Below are 24,322 nucleotides of genomic sequence, written 5' to 3' on the forward strand. Positions count from 1 at the left end.
AGACTACCAAGAACAAATGGTAGCCATATCCGGACAACGATTACATCTTCAATGCCAGCTCCCACCATGTACCGCAACATCAGCTCCAAGATCTGCACACAATGTGCAGAAGTATAGTATGAGTACAACCGACCCCATGTACCTAATATGTATCGTAACTAACCTCGCCGAGGTAAAAGAAACAAGAATTATAAATGATACTCACCAATCACATGTGCAAGTTCTTAAATCCAACAAGTATAGAACAACTATATGATTAAATCAAGAAAAAACTATTATGGTAAAACCACCTTGCTGCACATAATTCTTTATTTTAAAATGTTCTACTTCGTCAACAATCCAGCATATAAGGAAGATGTGAAAGTAAGTCAAGTAAACAGTCAAGGAAAATTGCAAGTAAACATGAAATACATTAACCAAATATAAGCCGGTTGTGGCACGCAACCCGATCCAAATAACAATAAGCCAATAAGTCCTGTTGCGGTATGCAACCCAATCCAAATAATAATAACCAGCTCTCCCAGATCTCACATCAACCAAAAACCCGATGGTTTATCACAATCTGTGTGTACACCATCAAGACAGAAACATGAGAGGGCGATCCTAGGGGGATGGATCAATATCCACACGCAAGCACGGCCAATTCAATGCTTTATCAGCCCGGCGTTGTCACAGGCTCAATATCATAATCTGTCCGACTTGGTCAAAGGCTTAATATCAACTACACGGATAATTCACGTGCTGCATGGACAACTCACGTGCCAATGATCACAATCCGCCCGTCGTGGTCACAGGCTCAATATCACAATTCATCTGGCATGGTCACGGGCTCAATATCACTATCCGCTCGACGTGGTCACAGGCATAACAACACAATCGGCCTGGCGTGGTCACATGCTCAATATCACAATCCGCCCGGCGTGGTCATAGGCTCAATATCACAATCTGTCTGGCGTGGTCATAGGCATAAAACCATAATTTGCCAGTGTGGTCACATGCTCAATATCATAATCCGCCCGGCGTGGTCACAGGCATCCAATCCAAATCATATCACACAAAAGCAAATATAAAATAACACATATATATGATGAATGAACATCATATTTCATGCTCTTATACTGGTATAATGACATGCTAGAGTATAGGCATGTGCAAAGTGTGTTGTCATAGCTCAATCAACAATTTCATCACATAAATAGCAATTATCAAGTTCATTCAGGGAATTAGCCTCTATGTAACCTCAAATATGGATGGAATAGTTCACAACAAGGTTACAAATATGAAAAAAATCACAACTTAAAGCTTAACAATCAATTCAAGGCATATCATAGCCTAAGCACTACCCCCGAGTATGGATAAATACCCTAGTGCTTGCATATGGGCTCAATCCCCACACATATGCGCACCTATAACACGTAGCTATCACAAATAACTCAGGCAACTAGTGCCTCAATCCCAAGTTTAGAAAAGATACTTACCTCAAATAAGCCAAAACAAATACCGAGCAAGACAAACAATACTCTAAAAACACCATCCCATGCAAATCAACTTCCGAACGGTCAGAAACTAGCCAAAAGCAACTCAAAAATATCAAATAATGCCTTAGGAAACAAACCCAAATAATAAAGGTCGAATATTTACTCAACTACTCAAAATCAACCAAAAGGTCAAATCCGGTCCCGCACCTGGAACCTGACCCAACTTATAAATTCTGACAACTCATTCGAATAAGAGTCCAACCATACTAATTTCACTTAAATCCGACTCTGAATCGATGTGCAAAACACAAAAATTCACTTTAGAAAAGTTTAGACAAAAACCTCCAATTTTCCTTTTAGATCCACCTTTTAAATATCAATATCAAAGATGAAATCATGTAAAATAATCAATACCGAGTCAAAAATGGGCATAACTCCCTCATTTGATGTCCAAATTCGACGATTCATTTGCTATTGCTCCGTAAATACGATACGGATCTAATGCATCAATCAAAACAAAATTTAAAGATCATTTGCTTAATGTATTACTATTTATGCTTGAAGAGACGACGTCGGAACATCAAAAACGAGAGCAACTTAACCCAAACATATCTGAAACTCACCCGAGCCCCTTGGGACCCCGTCCGAACATACCAATAAGTCCCAAAATATAATACGGACCTGCTCGAGGCCTTAAATCTTACATAATAACATCAAAATCATGAATCGTCGATCAAGATCAATCTCTTAAGTTCATAAACGTCAAACATCAAACCAAGCGTCTAATTCAAGTCTAACCAATCCGGAATGAACCCAAATTTTGCATACAAGTTTCAAATGACATATATAACCTATTCCAACTCTCTAAACAATAATCCAAACCCGATAACATCGAAATCAACTTCCGGTCAAACCTATGAACTTTCCAAACCTTCAAATTGCCAATTTTCGCCAAATAATGCTGAAACCTTCTAGAAATATCCAAATGCAAATCTGGGCATACGCCCAAGTCCAAAATCACCATCTAGACCTAACAGGTCCATAAAAACTCCAATCCTAGGTCAAATGCACAAAAGTCAAACTTGGTCAACTCTTCAAACTTAAAGCTTTCTATTTAAGAATCATTCTTCCAAATCAATTCCAAACAACTAGAAGACCAAAACCGATGATATACGCAAGTTATAATACACTATATGAAGCTACTCATGACCTCAAACTATCGAACTGAGTGAAAATACTCAAAATAACCGAGCAGGTCGTTATACATCATTAGCTGCCAATCTGATTTTTCTTTTACTAAGGAAAGAATCAAAACTTGTTAACGAATGAATGGATGAACGCAATTATACTATTGTCTATGCCCCCACGGTGGACGCTAAATTGTTTACTCGTAAAACAGTAAAGTTAAATTTGTATCGTGGTTTATAGACAAGTGAATCGATTTGACCCAAAAATAATAAATAAATAAGAGCAGAAATAAGATTATGAAATAAAATTAAAGAAGATTACAAGCCTGGCTAAGAACTTATCCCTTCCGATGGCAAGAGTGAGAACAACGTTAAAGAACTAAGACCGAGAGTAATATGAAAGTAGATTATATCTTTTTTTTGTACAGAATGTTTCGTCCCCACCAAATAGTGCTAGTTCTCCTATTTATATACTTACTAGGTAAATTGCCCGCGCTTTGCGCGTTCATAGTGGCGTCATTCAATCGCACTACTTTAACTATATTGGCATACAATCTCTCCTGGCAGGCATTGGATATGTACAAAATAATTTCAAAATGAATACTTTAGAAGCATGATCGCGCATGAGAAACAAAATAATAAATTTGAATCGTGTTACTACATAGTGAACATATTCGATAATTATACACCAATAGTATTTTTTGTAAAATCTTCCGATTCATTACCCGTGCTCCTGATCCTTGAATTGTACAAATGAGTTTAACCTTCAAACACCAATTATTCAAATTAAATAAGTACGAAATAACAGAATAATTAGAATCACCTATATATAATTGATTTTTTTTAGTATTATAAGTATATTTTCCCCCTAAATTATGCATTTATCATGAGAAAACAAAGTGCAACGAAGAATCGGTTTTAAAATCGATGAAGAAAGGTTGCATAGACTTGAGGAAGGACTACTTGCCCATTATACAGTCACATTCACTCTATTCAATTCTTCATCAACCTGCACATTAAAAAGATTTTAAAGAGGTCAAAAAGTCCAAAAATACACTCACGAAAAGTACTAAAATAAATAACCAGCATATGAGATATATTCTTGATGCATCCAACATGAAGCAGTACCAAGAAGATGAGATGCACAAATTGTAGATATAGTTGGGAAAATAGTGGTGGTGACTGTTTTAATAATAGAAAACCGTTTCAAATTCCATAATTAAGTGTTAGAGCGTTTAGATTTCAAAACTTATCTGGACAAAGTTGTAACTGAAAAACTGTCCGGTCACACCTTTTCTGAAAAGGTGAGAAAAGACACTTAACAAATAAATAAGGAAAATGGCATAAAAAGGAGAAAAGAGAAAAATAAGAATACTGCCCAATGAGAGGTGCCATAAGCACAACTGAAGCAGGACGTTTAAAATTGTCATCGGCATTGAGAGCTCATTCCAGCATGAATCATCAATGGTATAGTTAGTTATCCTGAAGCACAAACATTTTGAAATAATTGTAATGAAGTAACTATTTGTAAGATTGTATAAAGCTCATGTCACAGTTTGGAAAAGAGTAAGAAATACCTCGCGTGTCTCAGCAGCCATAGGACGTATATTTTGGAATACCTCTTTGTAAACAATATTTTTAATGAATGTAGGATCTTCTGCGTCCTCGTCAGCATTTAGTATGGTTAATCCTTCTCTTGTTGTTACTCGGGAGACAGCCACATATAATTGACCATGGGTGAATACTTGCTTCGGAAGATACAAGCCGACATGGTTAAGAGATTGTCCTTGACTTTTATTGATTGTCATGGCGAATCATGGCGCCAAAGGGAGCTGCCTTCTCGTAAGCTTGAATGGCCACTTTGAATCGTTAGGAGACATAATGATTCTTGGAATTGTGACTCTCGAATCGATGTTCTTTCCGGACATGATGTTTGCGCTGACAGACCAATTTCCAAGATGCCTGACAATTAATCTTGTTCCATTGCATAGGCCTTCTGTTTGGTTTAGATTTCTAAGAAGCATAACTGGGGTACCTACTTTTAAGTGTATGTCATGATTAGGGATGCCAGGGAATGTTAAGCTATTTAGAAATTCGGTTGGGTACAACAGTTCTTTATCGTTAGTGTTCACGCTCGCTTTGCATACATTGTCAGAGCTGAAATATGTTCTTCCTTCACCTGGTATCATTTTCATAATTCTATGGTTCAACTCATGTACCATATCATTTTTTGGCGTTAGTATTGCTCTTTCTTTCAGATATGTTGGGTCACTGTAATTTTGTAGGAGAGATGGATAAACTGCCTCAACAATCGATCCGATTGGGTCGTTAGATGATTTCATGCATACATCATAAGGCAATTTGATGAGCTCCTTGTTAATATCATCGTAAAATGATCCATTTCCAACCTGTAGCAACCATTTGTCAAAAGTAGCAATTTGTTCAGCCTCGTAATCACTTACTTTTCCATTGCATAGTCTCATATTTTGCTTCAATTCGTATATTATGAAAAATGGCCACAAATAAAAGGAGTTTAGTGCTGCATCAACAATATCAGCTCGGGTACCCTTTGGAATAACAGGTAATATTTGGCGAAAATCACCACCACATACAACTGTAAGGCCTCCAAAAGGTTTGTCAAAGCTATTTTCATACCTGACTCGCAGGATATCTCTCAACGTTTTATCTAATGCTTCAAAACATAACTTATTTGCCATGGGGGCTTCATCCCAAATGATTAAAGAAGTTCTGTTGAGAAGTTCAGCTAACTGGGTGCCTTGTTTTATTTCACAAGTGGATTCTACAGTAACGTCCAAAGGAATATGGAAGCGCGAATGAGCGGTCCTACCATTTGGCAATAACAAAGCTGCTATTCCAGAAGTAGCAATGGGAAGAACTATTTTTGATTGTGATCTGAGCTTGGAAATTATTGTATTCCACAGAAATGTCTTGCCAGTACCACCATGTCCATTTATAAAAAATAATCGTCCTTGTTCATTCTCAACTGATGTTATTATTGCATCATAAGCTGACTTTTGGCAATCATTTAAGAGAGCGAATGATTTGTCGTGCAGTATTTTTAGCTCCTCTTTGTCATAGTCTAGCTCCTCATTGACCATACGGTTTCCCACATTTCGCAGTAACGCAGAATCTGGTAGCGGCATTCCATCTATGTCTTTCAAACTTTTTCCCATCTTTAATAGGATGGTTTCAATCTCAAATAACGTATATGCTTCTACTTGTTTTTCAGTTAACTGTAAATTTTTCAATTGAAATCTCTTCCTCTGTAATGATGTTATATCTTCTGATAAAATTTCACAGTTGTTCTTCCAAAATTTGCTTGAATCAGATACCTGACAGTAAATAAGTATCGTTACAAATAGATGTCTCAACTCATTTTCTGTCGCCCAAAGTGCAGCCTCGGCTAAGCAGTCATTCCACTCTTTATCATCATCTAATAATCCTAAAGCGTAGCATGCATCTCTATAATTTTTATACTCCACTCCATTTATTGTTCTGATGCTTTCATAGGAAGTGCTTCCTTTCACAAAGTTAAGCAGCATTCTCATATAAAAACGTTCTCCACTTGCAGGATGTGCGAAGTAAATTCTACCAACTGCCTTCCCACTTTGCCTTCTATTCCATGTTTTGTCCTTTGCATTCCAGACCCAACGCGTAGGAAAGTCCGAATATGTCAGCTCTCGTGCATCATCATATCTTTTGTTCGCCTCAAACCATTCTGTGAATTTTGTTTTTTCTATGTCCGGTCTGCTAATCACGCTTTCTGCTCGCTTTTCTTCTTCGAATATTATTGTGTTTTGTCCCTCTAAATGAAAAGGCAGACGCTCAACTGCCGGCTTTCTATAATGTATGTCAAATTTAAAGATCCTCCAGCAAGCTTCTGTAGCTGATATGTATCTGCAGTCTAAATATTTTTTTATCTCATCATTTTCTGCACCAGTATTGGTAGATTCTATAGTTGCAGTTGCTCTATCAGACCCTTTATGGACATACTTGAACAGGTACTTCACAGACCTTGAGTAATTGCATAATTCGACATTTATATGTGCATCATATTTGACAAGCAAATCCCTATTGTAAGGGACAACATATCTATTGTCTAAGTTAGCGCCATTTTTCTTGACTTGAGTACCTGTGTTCCTTCTCCTATAAATAGGAAATCCATCTGAATCAAAAGTTGTTCGATCATTGAATTTCTTTGGAAAATGCTTCGTGCACTTTCCTTGCCTCATACATGGGCAATGTGGATTCAGTTCTCCGCAAGGTCCATGCATCATAAAGTTCTTAACAGCATTATAACCGTAAGGATCAACTTCCAAATCAGGTATTTCTGCTGCTATTATTCTGTCAATATGATCTGTGGAGGGGCTTTTTAATGTGGGATGCAGGAAGAGCAATATATGCCCATGAGGTAAACCTCTTTTCTGAAACTCAATTGTATATAAACCTGTAAATGAATAGTATAAGGTTATGGTTAGGATGCAGGTACAAAAGACATGCAGTACATATTCTTTTACCAACATATGCAGAAGCTATACTATGTAATTATTCTCTGTTTTTTGGTGGTAAAAGTTTTCCTGGATTAAGATTGAGATTTAATCTGACATGACAAAAAAGATTTGGTGATATCAATAACAACTGCTGTCTATGTGCATTTGTGCTAAAACAAAGTAATCTCAACAAACTTATGATACGTCAATGATTCTTATCTGGACATTGGCAGGACGTTTAGCGGCTCATGATAATTACTCCATAGCCAATCCTGGTGAATGGTGGGCTTATGGGTAAAGATTGTATATGAATCTACAATTTAATATCTGTTCTCTTTTGGTATTAAGTCTTATAGTTATGTATTATGGGTGAAATTATTTTTGAAGCTTGGATCTGTAGCTAGGGTTGCTATTCAGACTGGGATAATTGGTATAGTTGTGTGCACGCCAATTCGATTATGTACCTGCGAAAATCATCGCTCCTTAAGAGCTATGTAACTTCCTTCTAACTAAGTAGTTATTCTTTTGTTTTTTTGGCTTGGACTTACCATCTATGTCTTTCTTTTGAAGTTTTCAAATATAAGTCTAAGAGAACTTCTATACATGCATATAAATACATTTCATAATAGAATTATGTAAAATCGTCTAATTAAATTTAGTGAAAATAGCATCAAATAGCATCGTTAACAGTTCAATATATTTTTGTTGCTTAGTTTTTCAAGATCCTTTACTATCCCACATATATGCATGATGCATTATATTATTACCAAAAGTCAGATAAGCACATTGATGTGAATGCCATGTATATTGAAATTATGTACGACTAAGTTGGATTATGACGAACTTCTTAAAGCATAAAGCCTTTAGGATAAACTAAGAAATTATAGTTTTCATAACAATGAGAATTACTAACATTCAGAAGACCTGTTACTAACACTTCTTTCATGTATATTTATGTTATTAGTAATGTGTGCATTATGTACAGAATGAGTTAACTTACATGCAATTATTTTTCCAAAAGGCTGATTCTTTTTCAGATCTTGCATTAGCTGGAACAATTTTATTTGGAAAACTCTGCATATGATATCAACCCGGTTGTCATCACTCTCTTGTCCAATTAAACGGAGCATTTCATTTATTTCTGGCCACTTTGGGTTGCAAGTGAAAGTAAGGAACAAATCCAGATATCCCGCCCACCTACAAATTGCCATTGCATCTTGATAATTTTGTACCCTATATCGAGGTCCCCCAGTGTGTGAAGAAGGCAAGATAATGGTTTTCCCTATCATTGAACAATCAGAATCACCTCGGACAATAGCATCCATCAATCCAGAAAATAGATCAGCCCTGAGTTTTTTTGATTGTTCCGAATATAACGAAATCTTTCTTCTTCAATTGCCATGTAACCATCCACAATGTATTGCTGCAATAGTCTACCAGCTTGTAGAAGAGTGTGCGCTTCGTTAAGTCTTTGTTGTATCCTGAAGCAGTAGAATTGTCTCATTGTCAATTTTTCTCTCGCGAAAGTATTTTTGATTACATCTGTCAAAAGAATTCCAAGCCTATATCCATCTTCACCATATGGGTGTATTAATGGGTAAGTCATAGACATGAAACTTGGGTATAAATCTGTGATTCTTTGAAGACCGTTTTTCCGATGTTCTACTATAACATCTCGCTGGAAATTTTCATCAGTAAGATCACCAATTATTAGTCCTGCAACTTCAGAAGCTGTGGGTATATTGTATTGTCGGCCATCTCTTATCCTATCGGATAGTAGTTGTAGACGAAAAACAGATTCAGGATGTTGTTTATATCTATCCCTTGCCATTCGAAATGTTTTTGCCAAAATATTATGCTCGTCCAGCATTTCAGATAAGCCCTGAACAATTTTAGGATCAACTTCTTCATGGAGCAGACTATTCATTCTGTTATGTATCTCATTTTCAATATCATATATATAGAGCTGGGCAAACTGTGGTTTTTTCCCACTTTCCGGCAACAGAGAGCCAATGTGATGATAATTTTGACCACTCATCCTGAAAACATATGGGCCCTTTGAACGATTGATGCTTTTGTCAGCTCGGCCTCCCATAGATGTAAATGCGAACATAGAGTTATAAACTCTGATATTTTTTCGAAAACTGATACCAAGTTGTCCAGAATCTGTGCTTAAAAGATATTTGAGATAGGGCGGGGGTTGGCTCATTAACGGTAGTCTTACACGGCCTTCCATACAACAAAATGAGAATTTTGGCCGTGTTGTCTGTTTAGTTTTTTTTGTCCGTTCTTCATACCATAAAATGGCACCACAATATTGGCAGGTGTTTGTAGGAGGTCCAAAATTCCAACTTGTTGTATTATGACCTGCCAAATAGAAATTTCAATATCAATATGAACTGTCTTTCAAGTCTAATGTTATTGACATGTCTTGCAGATATATTAGGAGTTTGCGAGCTGTCTTTGAAGTCATTTAAGATTTGTATGTCAGTAGAAAGTGCAGAGAACCTCTAATGTTAAAGACCTCCATGTTATTGAGTATTGGATTGAAACAGGTCCGAAATGAGTGAAATGGATAATGAGGATTTATATAGCCACACCAGCAAGTCTTTTCATGTTCCAAGGACAATTTATATTGCAAAGAACACTGGACACTCAAACTGAAGCCCGTTGATTGCATTTTCTGCTAAGTTGAGCAACATGCAACATTTGTTCCAATTTGGTACTTTTGAAGTAGGATTTAGTTTATTCAAGTAGAAATTGTATAGAATTGTTTTCCCCTTTGTGTTTCCATATCAGGAGACTTACTGTTTTCTATAGTATTTTAGTATGCTATCTTTGAACATGTTATGCACAGATAATAATGTGCCTTTTACCCTTTAACTCCTGCTTTTGTTATGTTTGAAAATTTCGTAACAAACAAAAAATATGTACCTGTATTGTACCCAATAATGTGTACCTGTATGTTGAAGATTGTTTTGTATAGTTCTACTGCTTTGAGAACACATATAAACCGATACTTCATTTGCTTCGTCTTTTGGTGTATGATGTCGCAGGATACATAGGTCTCCTGCAATGTATTTACAAATATTCTTTAGTATATAAAGTAAGATGCGAACTGCAAGAGATGTCGCTTCGCGAAAGCAAATATGCGTAGAATATTTACATGTACAACAATACCACAATTTGGGATTCATGGTGAAAGGATCCAGATGGGATTAGATTATGTACAAACCAAAGAAGAGACATAATTTGTTCAATGGTGCTACTGGAATTGAAGCATCATAAGGTCCTGCTAATCTTATGAATACCACTATTCTAGTTTTCTATATTCACACATCAATTTAAGAGTATAAATAACCACTTAGGCATTATCGTTAAGAGAGATATCTTGATGAGTAACAACATACCATTTTGTTGAGTGAACACGTGTCTCCTTATGCAGTGTTGTAACTTCATCAATTTTGTGAATCGTTTCACAAATCGTAGTAGCAGGAGTATTTTCTTTTGTGGCTGATTGGCGTATTTCTTTTGAATTAATATGACCTTCCGCTTCAATCTGGCATAATGATATCTGCGCTTTTTTATATCAACCAATTCATCATTCTTCTGGTTACATCGAACTGTTGTTGCATATCTCTTCAGTTTTATTTTAAGCATCCTCTCTTGCCGAGCTAAAACTGGTAGAAGCTGCCGCAGTAGTGTAATTTCCGGCTGAACATTCGTTGAAACATTAATTTTTTTAACAATAGCAGATACCAATTCCATTAAACCTGTTATAAAGTATTGAAAAAATTGAATATATTAAAATTTGAAATGTTTGGTGAAGTCAGATATTAAAAACAAATAGGTCACAAAGATGGTTATGGGATGTGCAAATCAAATTATTCAGTGCAAAAAAACACAATGGAATATTGACAATAAGGACTATGTAGCATGTAATCTTGAACAATTTGTAATTGCTATTATTAACAGGTAAAATATGATATTTTCGGAAAATTAATTGCATTTGTGGCGTTGATATATTCAATGCAAACAGATTCTCAAGAGTATGCCAAGGCAAAATGATAAATAAGGATTATACCCAGTTTATACTTGAGCAAATCCAAACAATTCTTTCTTTGTAAATAGTCAAAGTAATAAAATCTAAGAAGAGACGAAGAAATGACTGGCTGCTTAACAAAAGAAAGAAAGAAACACCTTGCATAAAATTAAAAATTGTAATCACATAAATGTATTTCAAATAGAACAAAAATGAAAATTTCGATGAAGAAATGACTGACTGCCTAACAAAAGAAAGGAAGAAACACCTTGCGTAAAGATAAAAATTTTGATCACATAAATGTATTTCAAATAGAACAAAAATAAAAATTTCGGAAGCCAACGTAAAGTAAAACACACTAAGCGTATGATGTTAACAAAAGTGAAGTGTTAGTAATGCTGCGATTTGCTTCTTCTTTATGTTTTCTGAAATACTAATTCAACTTTTCCTTCTTTGCTGCTGTCCCTTTTCAATTTTTAGCAGGAAAAAATGAATTGATGTTTGAATGGTTAGCGAATTAGGAAGAGATGGCTATCATGAGTTTGAACCAAAGTAGAAGGAGGATATCGAGTTTATCTCGGAAAATAATTGAGGAAAGAGGAAATGTGAAGAATATAATAGGAGACAACCATTGGGGAATCGGTGGAAAGATAAAAGTAAGTGTGAAGTGTATAAAATAGGAGATAGCCGTTATTGATTTTCTGCAAGAAAGTAACTGCCAGGGAGAAGTTGTGTGATGTTTCTCTGAATCACCATCTACTGTTGTATATAATATTTGGGTGTTTCATAAATATTTAATTAATATTAAATTTAATACTGTATTTATTTGGAACATAAAGGTTAGGTATTATCCAGCGAATACAAGTAAGAAGCAACCTTCGTGGGTTAGCGAAAAGGAAATGTAAACCAAAATATTTGAAATAAAACTCTTACTCACATGGTTTAGTTTCCAGCTTTTAAGCAAGTTAACATGATGTAATAAACCCAAGTTCATCAAAGTGATGCCCAAGTTTTTAAAAAAGAGATCACCAGACGGAAATCTTAACAGGGTAGACAGTAACTTAAGTTTCATATTGATCAAAAGATGTCTGCATCCTGCTAAAGAAAGAGATTTCAACATGTGTTAGTTCTGTTTTTTCCATTTCTTTCTCTTTTGTCCTTTCTCCATTGGTGAAACAGTGGAAAGACGGTAAAGATAGGAATGGCAAAAGATATTTAGAAAATTTAAATCTTGAAAGTAAGGATTGTATATAACAACAGAAACTTGCCTGGAAAAAAATACGCTCTTGTTTCTTATGTCACTATTTATCTTTCTGCAATTAACAAAACGCTAAAAAAAATAAAATCTGCAATCAGTTTATTGTAAAAGTATGGAGCCGACATTTCGATAAACATTTCAATCAAATGAGTAGTGAAGTAAGAGTATACGGAAATGCTAGCATTGGCCAAATATGACCAAATTTATTTAGAAACCACTTTGCGCTTGGAAATACAAGAATTCATGAAAACAAAAAATAACAGCAAAAGTAGTGACATGATAGATGCAAGAAAATAAATTAGCGTTGTTGGTGAAACTACTACCTATATGAGTAAATGAAACTCAAAATGTTTGACGTAATTTTGTATTTATGTAACTTTCACTTAAAATGTTCCAACCAAAGCGGGAATATTTTTCTTCAAAGTATGCCAAACTGTGATACTGTCTACACATCATACTCTTCAGATTTTCTGCAGAGAATCATATGCTTAGGAGAAAAAATGCATTTCTCACCACGTTTAGACAAATAATCAGCAGTCACGAACAACATCTTATGCAGATCAACTGTACCTTTTGGTGCAATCCCAAGAATGGCAAGAATTGCTCAATAAAGTAAAAAATCATATATTAGAAAATACATTGTTGTAGATTTTTGCTACTGAATGCGTTCAATTTGCTTCCTTCCAGAGAATAAGGAAAATAAGTCATTTGAATTGATAAGTGTTTTTTGTATCTAAAGGTATCTATGTCATATTGATAACATATATAAAATTGCTGAATCAATGACTGTTGTACTTAAAACTCATATATATACTCTCCTTTTTTTTTGCGTCGAAGACATATTTAGTTCCTTTCATTCCATAGTAACAACCATATACATATGCTAGTAAAGTTTCCAAATCATTAGAAGTACAACTTTTACTATTCCATAGTTTTTACCTTGCATTCAAGTTGTACGACAACAGGAATTAGAATAGGGGAAATTTGAAAAAGATACATATGAACAACGAAAGAGAAGGTGTGTTTCTTATTTTAGTACGCTTTGTTCTTGCTTTTTTATTGCAAGTTTTTTTCTCAGTGGTTATTTCATGATGTAAGGCTAGATTCTCATGCTGTTTTGTAATAACAATAATATGGAAAAAAAAGATCATATATTTAAAGTTAAATTCGAACAATGACATAACATGAAGACAATACTATTCTGAAACACGTTTACATCAATAAGTTAAGCAAAAAACAACTGCAACAATAGATCAATTTCTACATCAATACTGAAAAGCACAAAAGGATACAATAATTTTGCCTACTCTTAAACAACATCAAAAGTTCTAAAACCAACAAATAAACACTCTACTTTTTGCTTTTTTTGGTTGTTTGCTCGATAACTTCATCGTCATTTATGATTAGGTTTCTTCTCTTTCTAATCTTTCTTAATGAAGTTCTTCTCCCCCTACAGTTAACACCGTCATTGACATGTGGATCTTCTGGAGAGTCTTCAAAGTCCTCCAAAGAGACATTAGTAGATTCCTGAATAGTTTTCAGAAGAAATATTTTTTGCGTCGAAGACATAATTTCTTTTGTAGTTGAAAGTTTGCTAAATAAAACAGTAAAGAAATTTACCTTTCCTTCGACAAAACGTTTTGTTTCAATGTTATCCTCAACCTTCTTTTTCCCCTGCATAACAAACGAAAATAAAGCATATTTTTAATGTACACATACATCTGGATTACCATTTAAAACAATCTATATCACAATACCTTTTGTTCTTTCCTTGTTGTGTATTGCAATTCCAGATTCTCATCTGGAATGAACAACTTGGATACCGTATAATTTTCAAGCCCCTCTTTAAGATTGTAATTGTTTAATCGTAGCTTGAAAATAAATTCCTTGCCGCAAAGGCTTTGGATTTGTGGAGGTACATTATTGCTTTCCAATGACAGCCTATTGAACAACTTGTGGGCGGATGTATCAAGGAGCTTCTCCGCTACAGCATTAAATAGAACCAGAGTAGTCTTTCCAGTTTTGTCTTTTACTTTGACGTATATTTTGTACCTATGATTATACAATCAGTTAATTAAATAAATAACAGTATAATCAAATTTACATTATTAGTTGCTTCCTTACTTCACCAAAGGAAACTTGCATACTTTCGCGCAAAAGAGACATGTATAGACACCATTTGAAGGTACAATCTTCTTCGAACACGAGTTGCATGAAATGTAGTACCAATCAAAATAATTATCTATTTCTGTAATGTTGCCCCTCACAGTAACAATGTATTCCTAGCATATAAAAAACTCTAATTAGTAGAAGCATCTTGAAGAATTGGAATTTTAATTACAAAGAAGTAGAAATAGGGAAATAACATGTATATCGGCACTCCAGTCGGACTCCAACAACTCAGTAATGTTCATCCTGTTCATAAACATCTCTTCCTCAATGGGAATGTTATTGACATTAGAGCTCCCGATAGTTTGTACACCAAGAAATGTGGCACCAAACTTTTGAATCAAAGTTGTTATATAATCTATTTCTAGATTTACATATATTTTGCTTGCATATGTCGTGGCGAAAGTAACCTCACCTGTTAATAGCGAATGCAATTTTAAAACAAACTTTAATATATATTCAGAATATCAATAATAAATTACATAGCAATGAACAGTAAACGGGAAAAATTACCACGGAATTGTTTAACTGTTGTAGAAGTAACTATGACAACGTATGGGCAGAGTCGTTGTATAGAAATGGTTCGAACTTCTCTCCAAATTCTTCCCACAAAGTTATTTTTGATTTTGCAGAACTATACAGGGAAAAAGATGAAACAAAATTTAATTGAGTAACAATCCATATGATTCATCTAATATGTAATCTAAAGATATATGGATAAACAAATTGGATAACAAAATAAAAGTACACACAATAAATCTGGTTTTAGGAAGTTAACGAACTAAAGGAACTTAAAATAAGATAAGTGGCTTACTAATCAGTTATAACTTGGATGTCCCTTTTTTTCCACTTGCTTCCAACACTCTCCATGTCACCGATGGCAGTTAAACAACCAACCACATCTACAATATCAAATTGAAAGAAGTAGTCATTTCATAATTACATTGCCGTTGCGGAAAATATAGCAGCAAACATTAATCGTAATCAGTATACCTGATAGCACGGTGTTATTGTTCAGCCTTGAGTCGATCATGTCGGGTTTTATAAACTGGAATCCATTTATAGGAATACTAACAATACCTTCTCGTAGTTCCTGGAGTGCAGTTGTCAGGAAGAAAGAAATTTTAAAAGTACTTGTCACTGGTCTATATACACCAGAAGCCTCACTAACTTTGAAGTTCTTAATAACATAGACTGATCCTTCACTGAGCAAATTCTTGTACTTATTTACTAAATTCTTGTTGATTGTAGCATGTATCAAAGTTTCCTGGTGGAGGAAAAACAGTTAGTGTTTTCAAAATTAATAATTACAAATGCATATTAATTAAAAAAGAGTAAGACACATGTACTACCTCTTCATCTATAAGGATCATGTCTGTACTCATTAGTTCTCTGTTTCTCTTGAAATTAATAGAATTCCATTTCCGGCAAACTCTAACCCTCACGGTCCAATCGTCTCTAGTACTATTCAATTCTGTAAGAAGAGAATACGCCATATTGTATATAACAGTTTTAGGATTGGAAAATAGCGTGAGTTTAAGAAGGATAGCATAAAATGTTTAAGGACAATGGTGTGCGTGGCTTTTATATAAAGGATTCGGTTAACAAATTTAAACGATGGCAACGGTTAATTGGAAAGTTACAACCCTTTAGAAAAGCCACTATAACGGAGGCAGGTTTTGCACATGAGGATGAAGAGGGCATCGTTATGTCGTTTAACTTTCCGTATATGAATATATGAAGGAACCGATTAAGTTTTTGGGTTATGCAAAAATTGGTGCAACGTGGGCTTTCATAGCGACAACCAAACGGATATAGTTGGGCTTTTTAAGACAAACGGATATTTGGGGCTCATTAGGCAATCTGGTTGGGCTTTTATTTATTAATTATTACAGATAGAGATAAGAGATTAGATACAAGAGATTAGAGATGTTGTGGGGTGTTAAATATAGTGAATTATAAGAATGAATGGTAAGATTTAAAAAAAATTGGAGATAAAAGATATATTCAATTGATGGTCATAGAGAGCTGTCATATCACATTGGCAATCCACTTTCCCATGTAATCTTTGAAGCTTCTGATGTAATATTTTTAATTGTAAATGAATCATCGTTCCTTCACGCCATTGTAAAAGTAAATATAAAAGTTTACAAAATCGTCATCTCACTGCAAAGAATTAAGTATATCATCCAACTATTCCCAATGAAAATATGGTATCAGTATTCCAACTCTTTTATAGTTGATTATAATTTGTATTTTTTATAGAAATAAATAGCAATAAACCACCGAAGGTAAGAAAGATAGGTTGTCCGTTGACAACTACATAATACCGAAAAGTTAGCCATCTACAGTTTTCTGGGAATCATGATAGAGATGGCACACGGGGCAGGTCGGTAGAAGTGGAAATCTTCATATGCTGGGGGTGGAGAGTTAAAATTGTACCTTTAATTGTCAACTTCTTTTGCACTTCAATTTTTTCTCTTTATGTCAATCTTTCAGCATATGCGGAAAATGAGATCAAACAATCAATGGGTGTTACATCAGAAATTTGTTGGTTAACGTTAATTTCTAGCGCTTAAAAATGATATAATAAATATATTCTAGTCATTCTTTGCATGAATTATCTAGTAAACTCCTATAAATATGTCAGGTATCAGTTCTAACTTGTTTAACTTTAAAATATTTAATCCGCAACCTCAAATATATGGAAACAGATTCAGGTGTACCTGTAACTGTGATAAACGTAATGTTAATTGTGAAAACCTATTGAAATAAATAAAATCCTACCTCAACAATATAATTATCTGCAACAATCTAATTCAAAATACATAAATGTAATAACATATGTAATATCTTTGTATATATAAATATATCCGGAGTCATTGTTGGATTCAAAAGTCACAAAGACAATAACATATAGAAAATATTTACATACAGAAATATATTTGAACTCATTCTTTGCATGAATAATCTGGTAAAACTCCTTTATATATGTCAGCTCTCAGTTGTACTTGTTTATTTATAAAATATTCAATCCGCATTTGTGAGATTTTCCTATAACTCAAATATGTGGAAACTTCATATTCTTTAGCAGAACCTGTAAAATCATAAACATAATGTTAATTGAAGAAACCAAAAAAGAAATAACATTGTTAAATGTAGAACGAAAATTTACCTGGCCAAATATTTGTACAATCTCGCTGTGCATCCATTGTAGGAATCCTGTATGATAAAATATAGAGTGAAGATATAAGCACGGAAAAAATCATAAGTTTAATGCATATGTCGATCTTCAAGCACAACACATTTGAATAGAGCAGGAAAAAGTCTTTAAAATATTGCCAAGGAAAAGCATATATTCACCTGATCATTTCAATTTACAACAATACCACAATTTGGGATTCATGGTTAAAGGATCCGGATGGGATTACAGTTGGTACAAACAAAAGATGAGAAAAAATTAGTTCGCAAGTGCTACTGGAATTGAAGAAGTATAAGGTTTTGCTAATCTTATGAACACCAGTATTATAGTTTTCTATATTCACACATCAATTTAAGAATATAAATAACCACTTCGGCATTATCCGTAAGAGAGATAGCTAACGAACACATCATAGAGCAGGGTAAAATATAATTAAAGGAAGAAAGATGGGATTTATTGTGGAGTTCACACATCAATTTAAGAGTATAAATAAACACTTCGGCATTATCCGTAAGAGAGATAGCTAACGAACACATCATAGAGCAGAGTAAAAAATAATCAAGGAAGAAAGATGGATTTATTGTGGGGTGTAGAAAATAAGAGGAACAGTAGTCAACGTTTGGTTTAAATTAAGATGAAGAAGAAGAGGTGTGGCCTTTGAAGGAGTAAAGGGAGGTTGTGCCTTTTGATGGAAGACAAAGAACGCTTACATACGACAAAATGACAAGATATGAGAAAATCGGTAAAATAGATTTCCTGATAGGTCTAATATTACTAGAACTAAAAGTATTTTTCGGATCACTAGGCTTCAACTGTTGTGTTAAATGCATATGTCGATCTTAAAGCTGAACACAAAAGAGTAGAGCATGAAAAAATCAAGTTTTTTTCATTGCACAACTGTCATTAGTTGTGTGAGACCTCTTTTTATCTCACATATATCTTGCACATTTAGGTCCACAAAATTCTGGGACCACAAAGTTGTGATACAAAAAAGAGGCTTGCACAAAATTAAAATTTTCATTGGCAATGGAAGAAAGGTCTCTTTCTGGTAGGACAATTGGCTGGGCCATTCACCTCTCAGGGAATAAGTTTACTCTTTATTACTTGCAAAGGATATTTATCTCACAGTTGCATGCAACAGGAAAGGTAATTCTTGGAGTATCATATTCAAAAGGAATTTAAATGACTGGGAACTGGATAGAATTTTAGAGTTTTATATCATCCTCTCCTCACTCCAAGGTTACAGTAATAGAGAAGATTAAATGATATGGAAAAGGAAGGGAAATGTCATCTACACAGTAAGATGATACTACTCTATATCCTAAAGATGCTAACTAACCTACTCATGGACATGGAAACAAATCTGGAACTCTAAGGCACCTGTTAAATTGAGGTGTTTTATGTGGTTAGTAATTAAAAAAGCTTATCATCATTATCCGTAAGAGAGATAGCTAACAAACACATCATAGAGCAGGGTAAAAATAATTAAAGGAAGAAAGACGGAATTTATTATGGGGTTCACACATCAATTTAAGAGTATAAATAAACACTTCGGCATTATCCGTAAGAGAGATAGCTAACGAACACATCATAGAGCAGAGTAAAAAATAATCAAGGAAGAAAGATGGGATTTATTGTGGGGTGTAGGAAATAAAAGGAACAATAGTCAACGTTTGGTTTAAATTAAGATGAAGAAGAAGAGGCGTGGCCTTTGAAGGAGTAAAGAGAGGGCGTGCCTTTTGATGGAAGACAAAGAACGCTTACATACGACAAAATGGCAAGAGATGAGAAAATCGGTAAAATAGATTTCCTGATAGGTCTAATATTGCTGGAACTAAAAGTATTTTTCGGATCATTACGCTCCAACTGTTGTGTTAAATGCATATGTTGATCTTAAAGCTGTACACAAAAGAGTAGAGCATGAAAAAATCAAGTTTTTAACAGCATAATTGAGGGAAAATCACATATTGTGAACCAGGTTTTGCATATGTCAAAAGAAAAGGAAACCAATAGAAAGGAAAAGATTTAATTCTACAGAAAGAAGGTAGGAAATCAATAATTGCTGGTTTAATGGAAGAATATCAGTTTCTATGTTTAATGCATATATTGCTTAAAGTAGAACATAAAAGTGTAAAGTAGAAATTACTAACAGAGAAGGAAGTTGAATGACTATCCAATAGTAATTTATACGGTTACGGTGAATATCTAATATAGTCTAAACATCATATTATCAATTTTTTTATAAACAAATTTTATAGATTGTGTTTTCGAATGCGTGAGTTTTGAAGGAAGAAAAGTAACAGGAAGTTGAACTACTATGCAATACCAAAATCCAAGCCTATAATAAGAATCGAATAGTCTAAACTCCATAACACTAACAAATTGTATAGATAGCGTTTTCGAATGCGTGAGTTTTGAAGGAAGAGAAGTAACAGGAAGTTAAACTACTATGCAATACCAAAATCCAAGCCTATAATAAGAATCTAATAGAGTCTAAACTCCATAATACTAAATTATATATAAACAACATTTGTAGATATAGATTTTGTCTATGGATATCAGAATTCTTCCGTTTGATGAGCGAAAAATAATTGCAGGTTCCATACTATTTTATGTATGAATTTCAGCAGACTCTAAAAATATATGTCAGCTGAAGGCATAAATGAAATGACATGAATATGGAGGATTCATATAACCGACTCTAGCTATAACGGTGGAGTTGGGGGAGAGGGGGATGGCTATTTTTTCCCGACTGCATTCGTTTCCAATGTTCATTGGGTTTTTTTCTTGAAAAGGGTCGGGTTGAAGATGGAAGCAGTGTGGCTGTAAAGGTTCTATCAATTGAATTAGAAACAATGTGAGGTGAAAGGGAATTTATAGCTGCATTGTCTGATATTAGACATGAAAATCGTGTCACCCTCATAGGATATTGACCAACAGACTCTTAGTCTATGATTACAGGGAAAACAATAGTCTAACACAATCTTTGATAGGTTATATTTTTTTAAAACAGTTTCAGTTTTATATACTGTCAGCGTAAAAGATTCGGTAGTGTGAAATTTGTTACGCTAATAGTATACATAACTTAAAACACATTCTTTAATATATCTCTCATATTTAATTTTTGGAAGATTCCTATCACAATGAGATGGCCTAAATTGATTGTTTTGACAAGCACGGGAAGAGCAATACAGAAGTAAATTTACATGGGCAGTTAGGAGAGAAATTCAAAAGGAATAGCAAAGGGACTTTCATATCTACATGAAGAAGTGAATCCCCACATTGTATGCAGAGATACTAATGCCAACGATATACTTGTTGATCAGAATTTTACACCCAAAATTGCGGATTTTGGTTTGTCTAGGCTATTTCTAGCAATAAAACTCTGAACCTATAAATATCTGATTTCCGAGTTAAATGTCCACCATTGGCGTATTATGGAGAAAGATAGCCTATTTAGTCATAAGGTAATTAAGTCAAGTAATTAACAACATGATGAGCAATAAACACTCAAATGTAGATCCAAAAATGAGCAAAATGTGGTTAGAACTTACAATGTTCCAGCAACCCGGGTAGCTACGTGGGAAGCTTTAAAAGTGTAAAGTAGAAATTACTAACAGAGGAGGAAGTTGAACAACTATCCAATAGTAATTTATACGGTGACGGTGAATATCTAATATAGTCTAAACATCATATCACCAAACTTTTTTATAAACAAATTTTATAGATATTGTTTTCGAATGAGTGAGTTTTGAAGGAAGAGAAGTAACAGGAAGTTGAACTAATATGCAATACCAAAATCCAAGGCTATAATAAAAATCTAATAGAGTCTAAAATCCATAACACTAAATTATATATAAACAACATTTGTAGATATAGATTTTGTCCATAGATATAAGAATTCTTCTGGTTGATGAGCAAAAAATAATTGCAGGTTCCATACTATTTTATGCATAAATTTAAGCAGACCCTAAATATATATGTGTCCTAAAGGCACATGAATGCATTAAAAATAAATGTTAGGGATTTTGAAAAGGAAAAACCTGGATTGATGAGTCAATACAGTCCCGATGAAGCTGACATATATTACCAAGTGGAAAAGCAACATTATCATATGCCTCTGAATCATGTGATGAGATTTAGTAGTAAGAACAAAAATGATATATTATAATTTTTCGTCCAGTTCAGAATGATGAGAAGGATTCCAATATGACATTCAGTGGTATCATACGACGAACAAAAGGTATTAAAACAGAACAATTGAATAAAGATCTTCTGAGCAACCACTAAGATAGCAAAAGTTGTGTTAAGTGTTGGGTGTTCATTATTGCTTGCATCCAAAAATGAAGGTAGAAATACATCAGAACATTTAGGAGTAAAAGATGGGATTTGATGTGGCGTGAATGAAATAGGAGGAAGAGTAAACAACGATTGGTTATATTCTTTACATCCTTAATTGTTGATTAGGGGGAAAATTATAGTATCAAAGAATAGTGACGTTATAATTTCTTAGGGAAAACATAAATGCGAAGAAGGTTCGGACTGTTCCTCAATCTTATTTGTGTGTGTTTTCACATCCTTGTTTGCCTAGACCTATACAATTAGATTAGGTTCCATAGAAGTTAGTAAGAGGCAAATATGTAAGAATAATGCATAAATGATAAATAACTGTAAAAGGATTACAGACCGGGAATTATGGAGCGAATATCACTTTTCTCTGAAACAGTTTGGGGGCGGTATTCTTCAGATGTCTTCATTGGCGTCGAAGGAAATAAACTTTTTTGTCGGAATAGATAGAACACTTGCAAATCAGAAATAAGGCAAAGAAGGGAGATGTAGTTGAGTTGATAGAAATTAATTCACTAATTAAGAGGGCTGGGGGAATTTGAATAGGGGAAAGGGAATTGTAAATTTAAAGAAGGGTTTGTTAGGTCTGGGTAAATTGGAGCAGGGGAAACAGAATTGAAAATTTAAAGAAGGTTTGTTTGGTAGGAAGAAGCGGCGCGGGAAGAAGGGAAAGTGGAAGCGCAGTTGAAAGTTTAGATGAGGTTTGTTTGATGCGAAGAAGCGGTGCCCGAAGAATATGCGAAGCGTTTTTATTTTATTTTTTCTAATTTCAGTTTGAAATTGCCGGAAAAAACATGGAGCCTAGAAAATTCAATTGTTGTTTATTGAGAGTGCCACATCACCGAGCTTAGGGCCCTCTAATATATATATATATACCTAGAAAATTCAATTGTTGTTTATTGAGAGTGCCACATCACCGAGCTTAGGGCCCTCTAATATATATATATATAGATTGGTGTTCCGAGACTTTGAATAGGTCTATCTAGCTGAATTGAACTTGGATGTAAAGCCTGGAAGTAATTCGAAGTGTGTAACTGTGATTCAAACACTCTTTTGAACGAATGAAGATTTAACAACTTAAGAGAAATTCTATTTGGTTTGAGCCTCGATTCTTTGTTTTGATGTTTCCGTGGATGCTTGCATCCGGTGCTAATTGTTTGCTGACTTACGTCTCACCTATCTTTAATTTCACTTCGTCATTCGTCCAACCATCACTAACCAATTTTAGCCAATATAGCGGGCGGACCACGAGATATTTTATCTTATAAGGGGCAAGGCGTCTCGAGGCGCTGAGCATAAGCCCTATGGGTCTATAATTGAGAAAAATAGCATAAACTAACTTGAAATAGCAAACAAACTTAAAAAGAAAGAAAAATAAAGAAAGAACCTACAATTAGAATTGTCAAACCAGAGCAAATTACGAAGGATGATGCATTTTTGTTTTGTAGTTGACAAATTAACCTTTTTATGGTGTAGGAATTATAATATAACGATGATAGGCTCTTTGGTTTATTGTATTTAAGAATTAGATTCATATATCGTCTTATACTTATGTTCTAAAGGATAGGAGGGAGCTTTAATAGTTGTTTAGCTCACGTATTGAGGATACAAGTACGCATATATCACATTCTATCTTGTCTAATACATAATACATGCGCTTTTGTATAACTTATGGGGATATATATATGGGAAACAAAAATAATAACCAGGCAATGCATTATTAATGCTAAATTTTAAGCAGGTAAAAGTATAATAGCTTATGCTTTTAACAGGAACCAAACGGGCCCCTAGGAGTTTCCGCTTATTTATTAATGGTGGATGAGGAAGGAATCAATTGTGAAATGATTCCATTAGTTATAAATTATTCAACAAGCTTTATGATTGGCTAAAACTGACTAGGTCATTCTCTCAGTATAAATATATGACAAATGTACATGTGTCACGAATAGGTGGGTTATCTAGAGGTGTCTAGGGATAATGGAAGGAAAAATAAGGAATTTGGAGCGAGTGGTTTCCAACGTAGGCGGATTTACAGTTTTGACAATGTTTGTGTTTGCTCCACTATATTAACTTTTTAAAATATAAGAAGTTAATTTTACGAATGATTATGGAATTGTTGCAGTGAAGT

At 34.3% G+C, this 24,322-nt stretch overlaps 3 protein-coding genes across 3 annotated transcripts; all 3 read right to left on the reverse strand.

Moving 5' to 3' along the window:
• Nucleotides 1-3,396: 3,396 nt before the first annotated feature.
• LOC107794488 (uncharacterized) lies at nucleotides 3,397-12,067 on the reverse strand. The gene is made up of 4 exons (XM_075221653.1): nucleotides 10,587-12,067; nucleotides 10,136-10,246; nucleotides 8,177-9,543; nucleotides 3,397-7,133 (listed from the first exon to the last, which is right to left on the reverse strand). Exons 3-4 carry the CDS (start codon nucleotides 8,499-8,501, stop codon nucleotides 4,480-4,482), a joined length of 2,979 nt encoding a protein of 992 aa, XP_075077754.1. The 5' UTR covers nucleotides 8,502-9,543; nucleotides 10,136-10,246; nucleotides 10,587-12,067; the 3' UTR covers nucleotides 3,397-4,479.
• A 1,650-nt stretch (nucleotides 12,068-13,717) lies between these two features.
• Nucleotides 13,718-19,941, reverse strand: LOC142164214 (uncharacterized). The gene is made up of 11 exons (XM_075221655.1): nucleotides 18,009-19,941; nucleotides 17,821-17,867; nucleotides 15,998-17,742; nucleotides 15,639-15,912; nucleotides 15,460-15,547; nucleotides 15,159-15,279; nucleotides 14,843-15,060; nucleotides 14,601-14,758; nucleotides 14,234-14,528; nucleotides 14,097-14,150; nucleotides 13,718-14,003 (listed from the first exon to the last, which is right to left on the reverse strand). The coding sequence occupies exons 7-11, from the start codon at nucleotides 14,903-14,905 to the stop codon at nucleotides 13,827-13,829; spliced, it is 747 nt and encodes a 248-aa protein (XP_075077756.1). The 5' UTR covers nucleotides 14,906-15,060; nucleotides 15,159-15,279; nucleotides 15,460-15,547; nucleotides 15,639-15,912; nucleotides 15,998-17,742; nucleotides 17,821-17,867; nucleotides 18,009-19,941; the 3' UTR covers nucleotides 13,718-13,826.
• Nucleotides 15,459-16,141, reverse strand: LOC107767015 (replication factor A protein 1-like). Its single transcript, XM_075221025.1, has 3 exons — nucleotides 15,998-16,141; nucleotides 15,639-15,912; nucleotides 15,459-15,547 (listed from the first exon to the last, which is right to left on the reverse strand). Exons 1-3 carry the CDS (start codon nucleotides 16,139-16,141, stop codon nucleotides 15,459-15,461), a joined length of 507 nt encoding a protein of 168 aa, XP_075077126.1.
• Nucleotides 19,942-24,322: the final 4,381 nt, after the last annotated feature.

The sequence above is a fragment of the Nicotiana tabacum genome, chromosome 9 (genome assembly GCF_000715075.1).
Source record: "Nicotiana tabacum cultivar K326 chromosome 9, ASM71507v2, whole genome shotgun sequence".
Classification (NCBI taxonomy): Eukaryota; Viridiplantae; Streptophyta; class Magnoliopsida; order Solanales; family Solanaceae; genus Nicotiana; species Nicotiana tabacum.

What these genes read in the sequence shown, in the direction of transcription:
- LOC107767015 (XM_075221025.1), bottom strand. Translation starts at nt 16,141, where the DNA reads ATGGCGTATTCTCTTCTTACAGAATTGAATAGTACTAGAGACGATTGG. An exon ending in TGATCCTTATAGATGAAGAG is followed by an intron (nt 15,913 to 15,997) that starts GTAGTACATGTG and finishes TTCCTCCACCAG; the next exon opens with GAAACTTTGATACATGCTAC. An exon ending in CAATAACACCGTGCTATCAG is followed by an intron (nt 15,548 to 15,638) that starts GTATACTGATTA and finishes TTGATATTGTAG; the next exon opens with ATGTGGTTGGTTGTTTAACT.
- LOC107794488 (XM_075221653.1), bottom strand. Translation starts at nt 8,501, where the DNA reads ATGGATGCTATTGTCCGAGGTGATTCTGATTGTTCAATGATAGGGAAA. An exon ending in TTTTGGAAAAATAATTGCAT is followed by an intron (nt 7,134 to 8,176) that starts GTAAGTTAACTC and finishes ATTCATTTACAG; the next exon opens with GTTTATATACAATTGAGTTT.
- LOC142164214 (XM_075221655.1), bottom strand. Translation starts at nt 14,905, where the DNA reads ATGTTTATGAACAGGATGAACATTACTGAGTTGTTGGAGTCCGACTGG. An exon ending in TGCAAGTTTCCTTTGGTGAA is followed by an intron (nt 14,529 to 14,600) that starts GTAAGGAAGCAA and finishes GTATAATCATAG; the next exon opens with GTACAAAATATACGTCAAAG. An exon ending in CAACAAGGAAAGAACAAAAG is followed by an intron (nt 14,151 to 14,233) that starts GTATTGTGATAT and finishes TTTGTTATGCAG; the next exon opens with GGGAAAAAGAAGGTTGAGGA.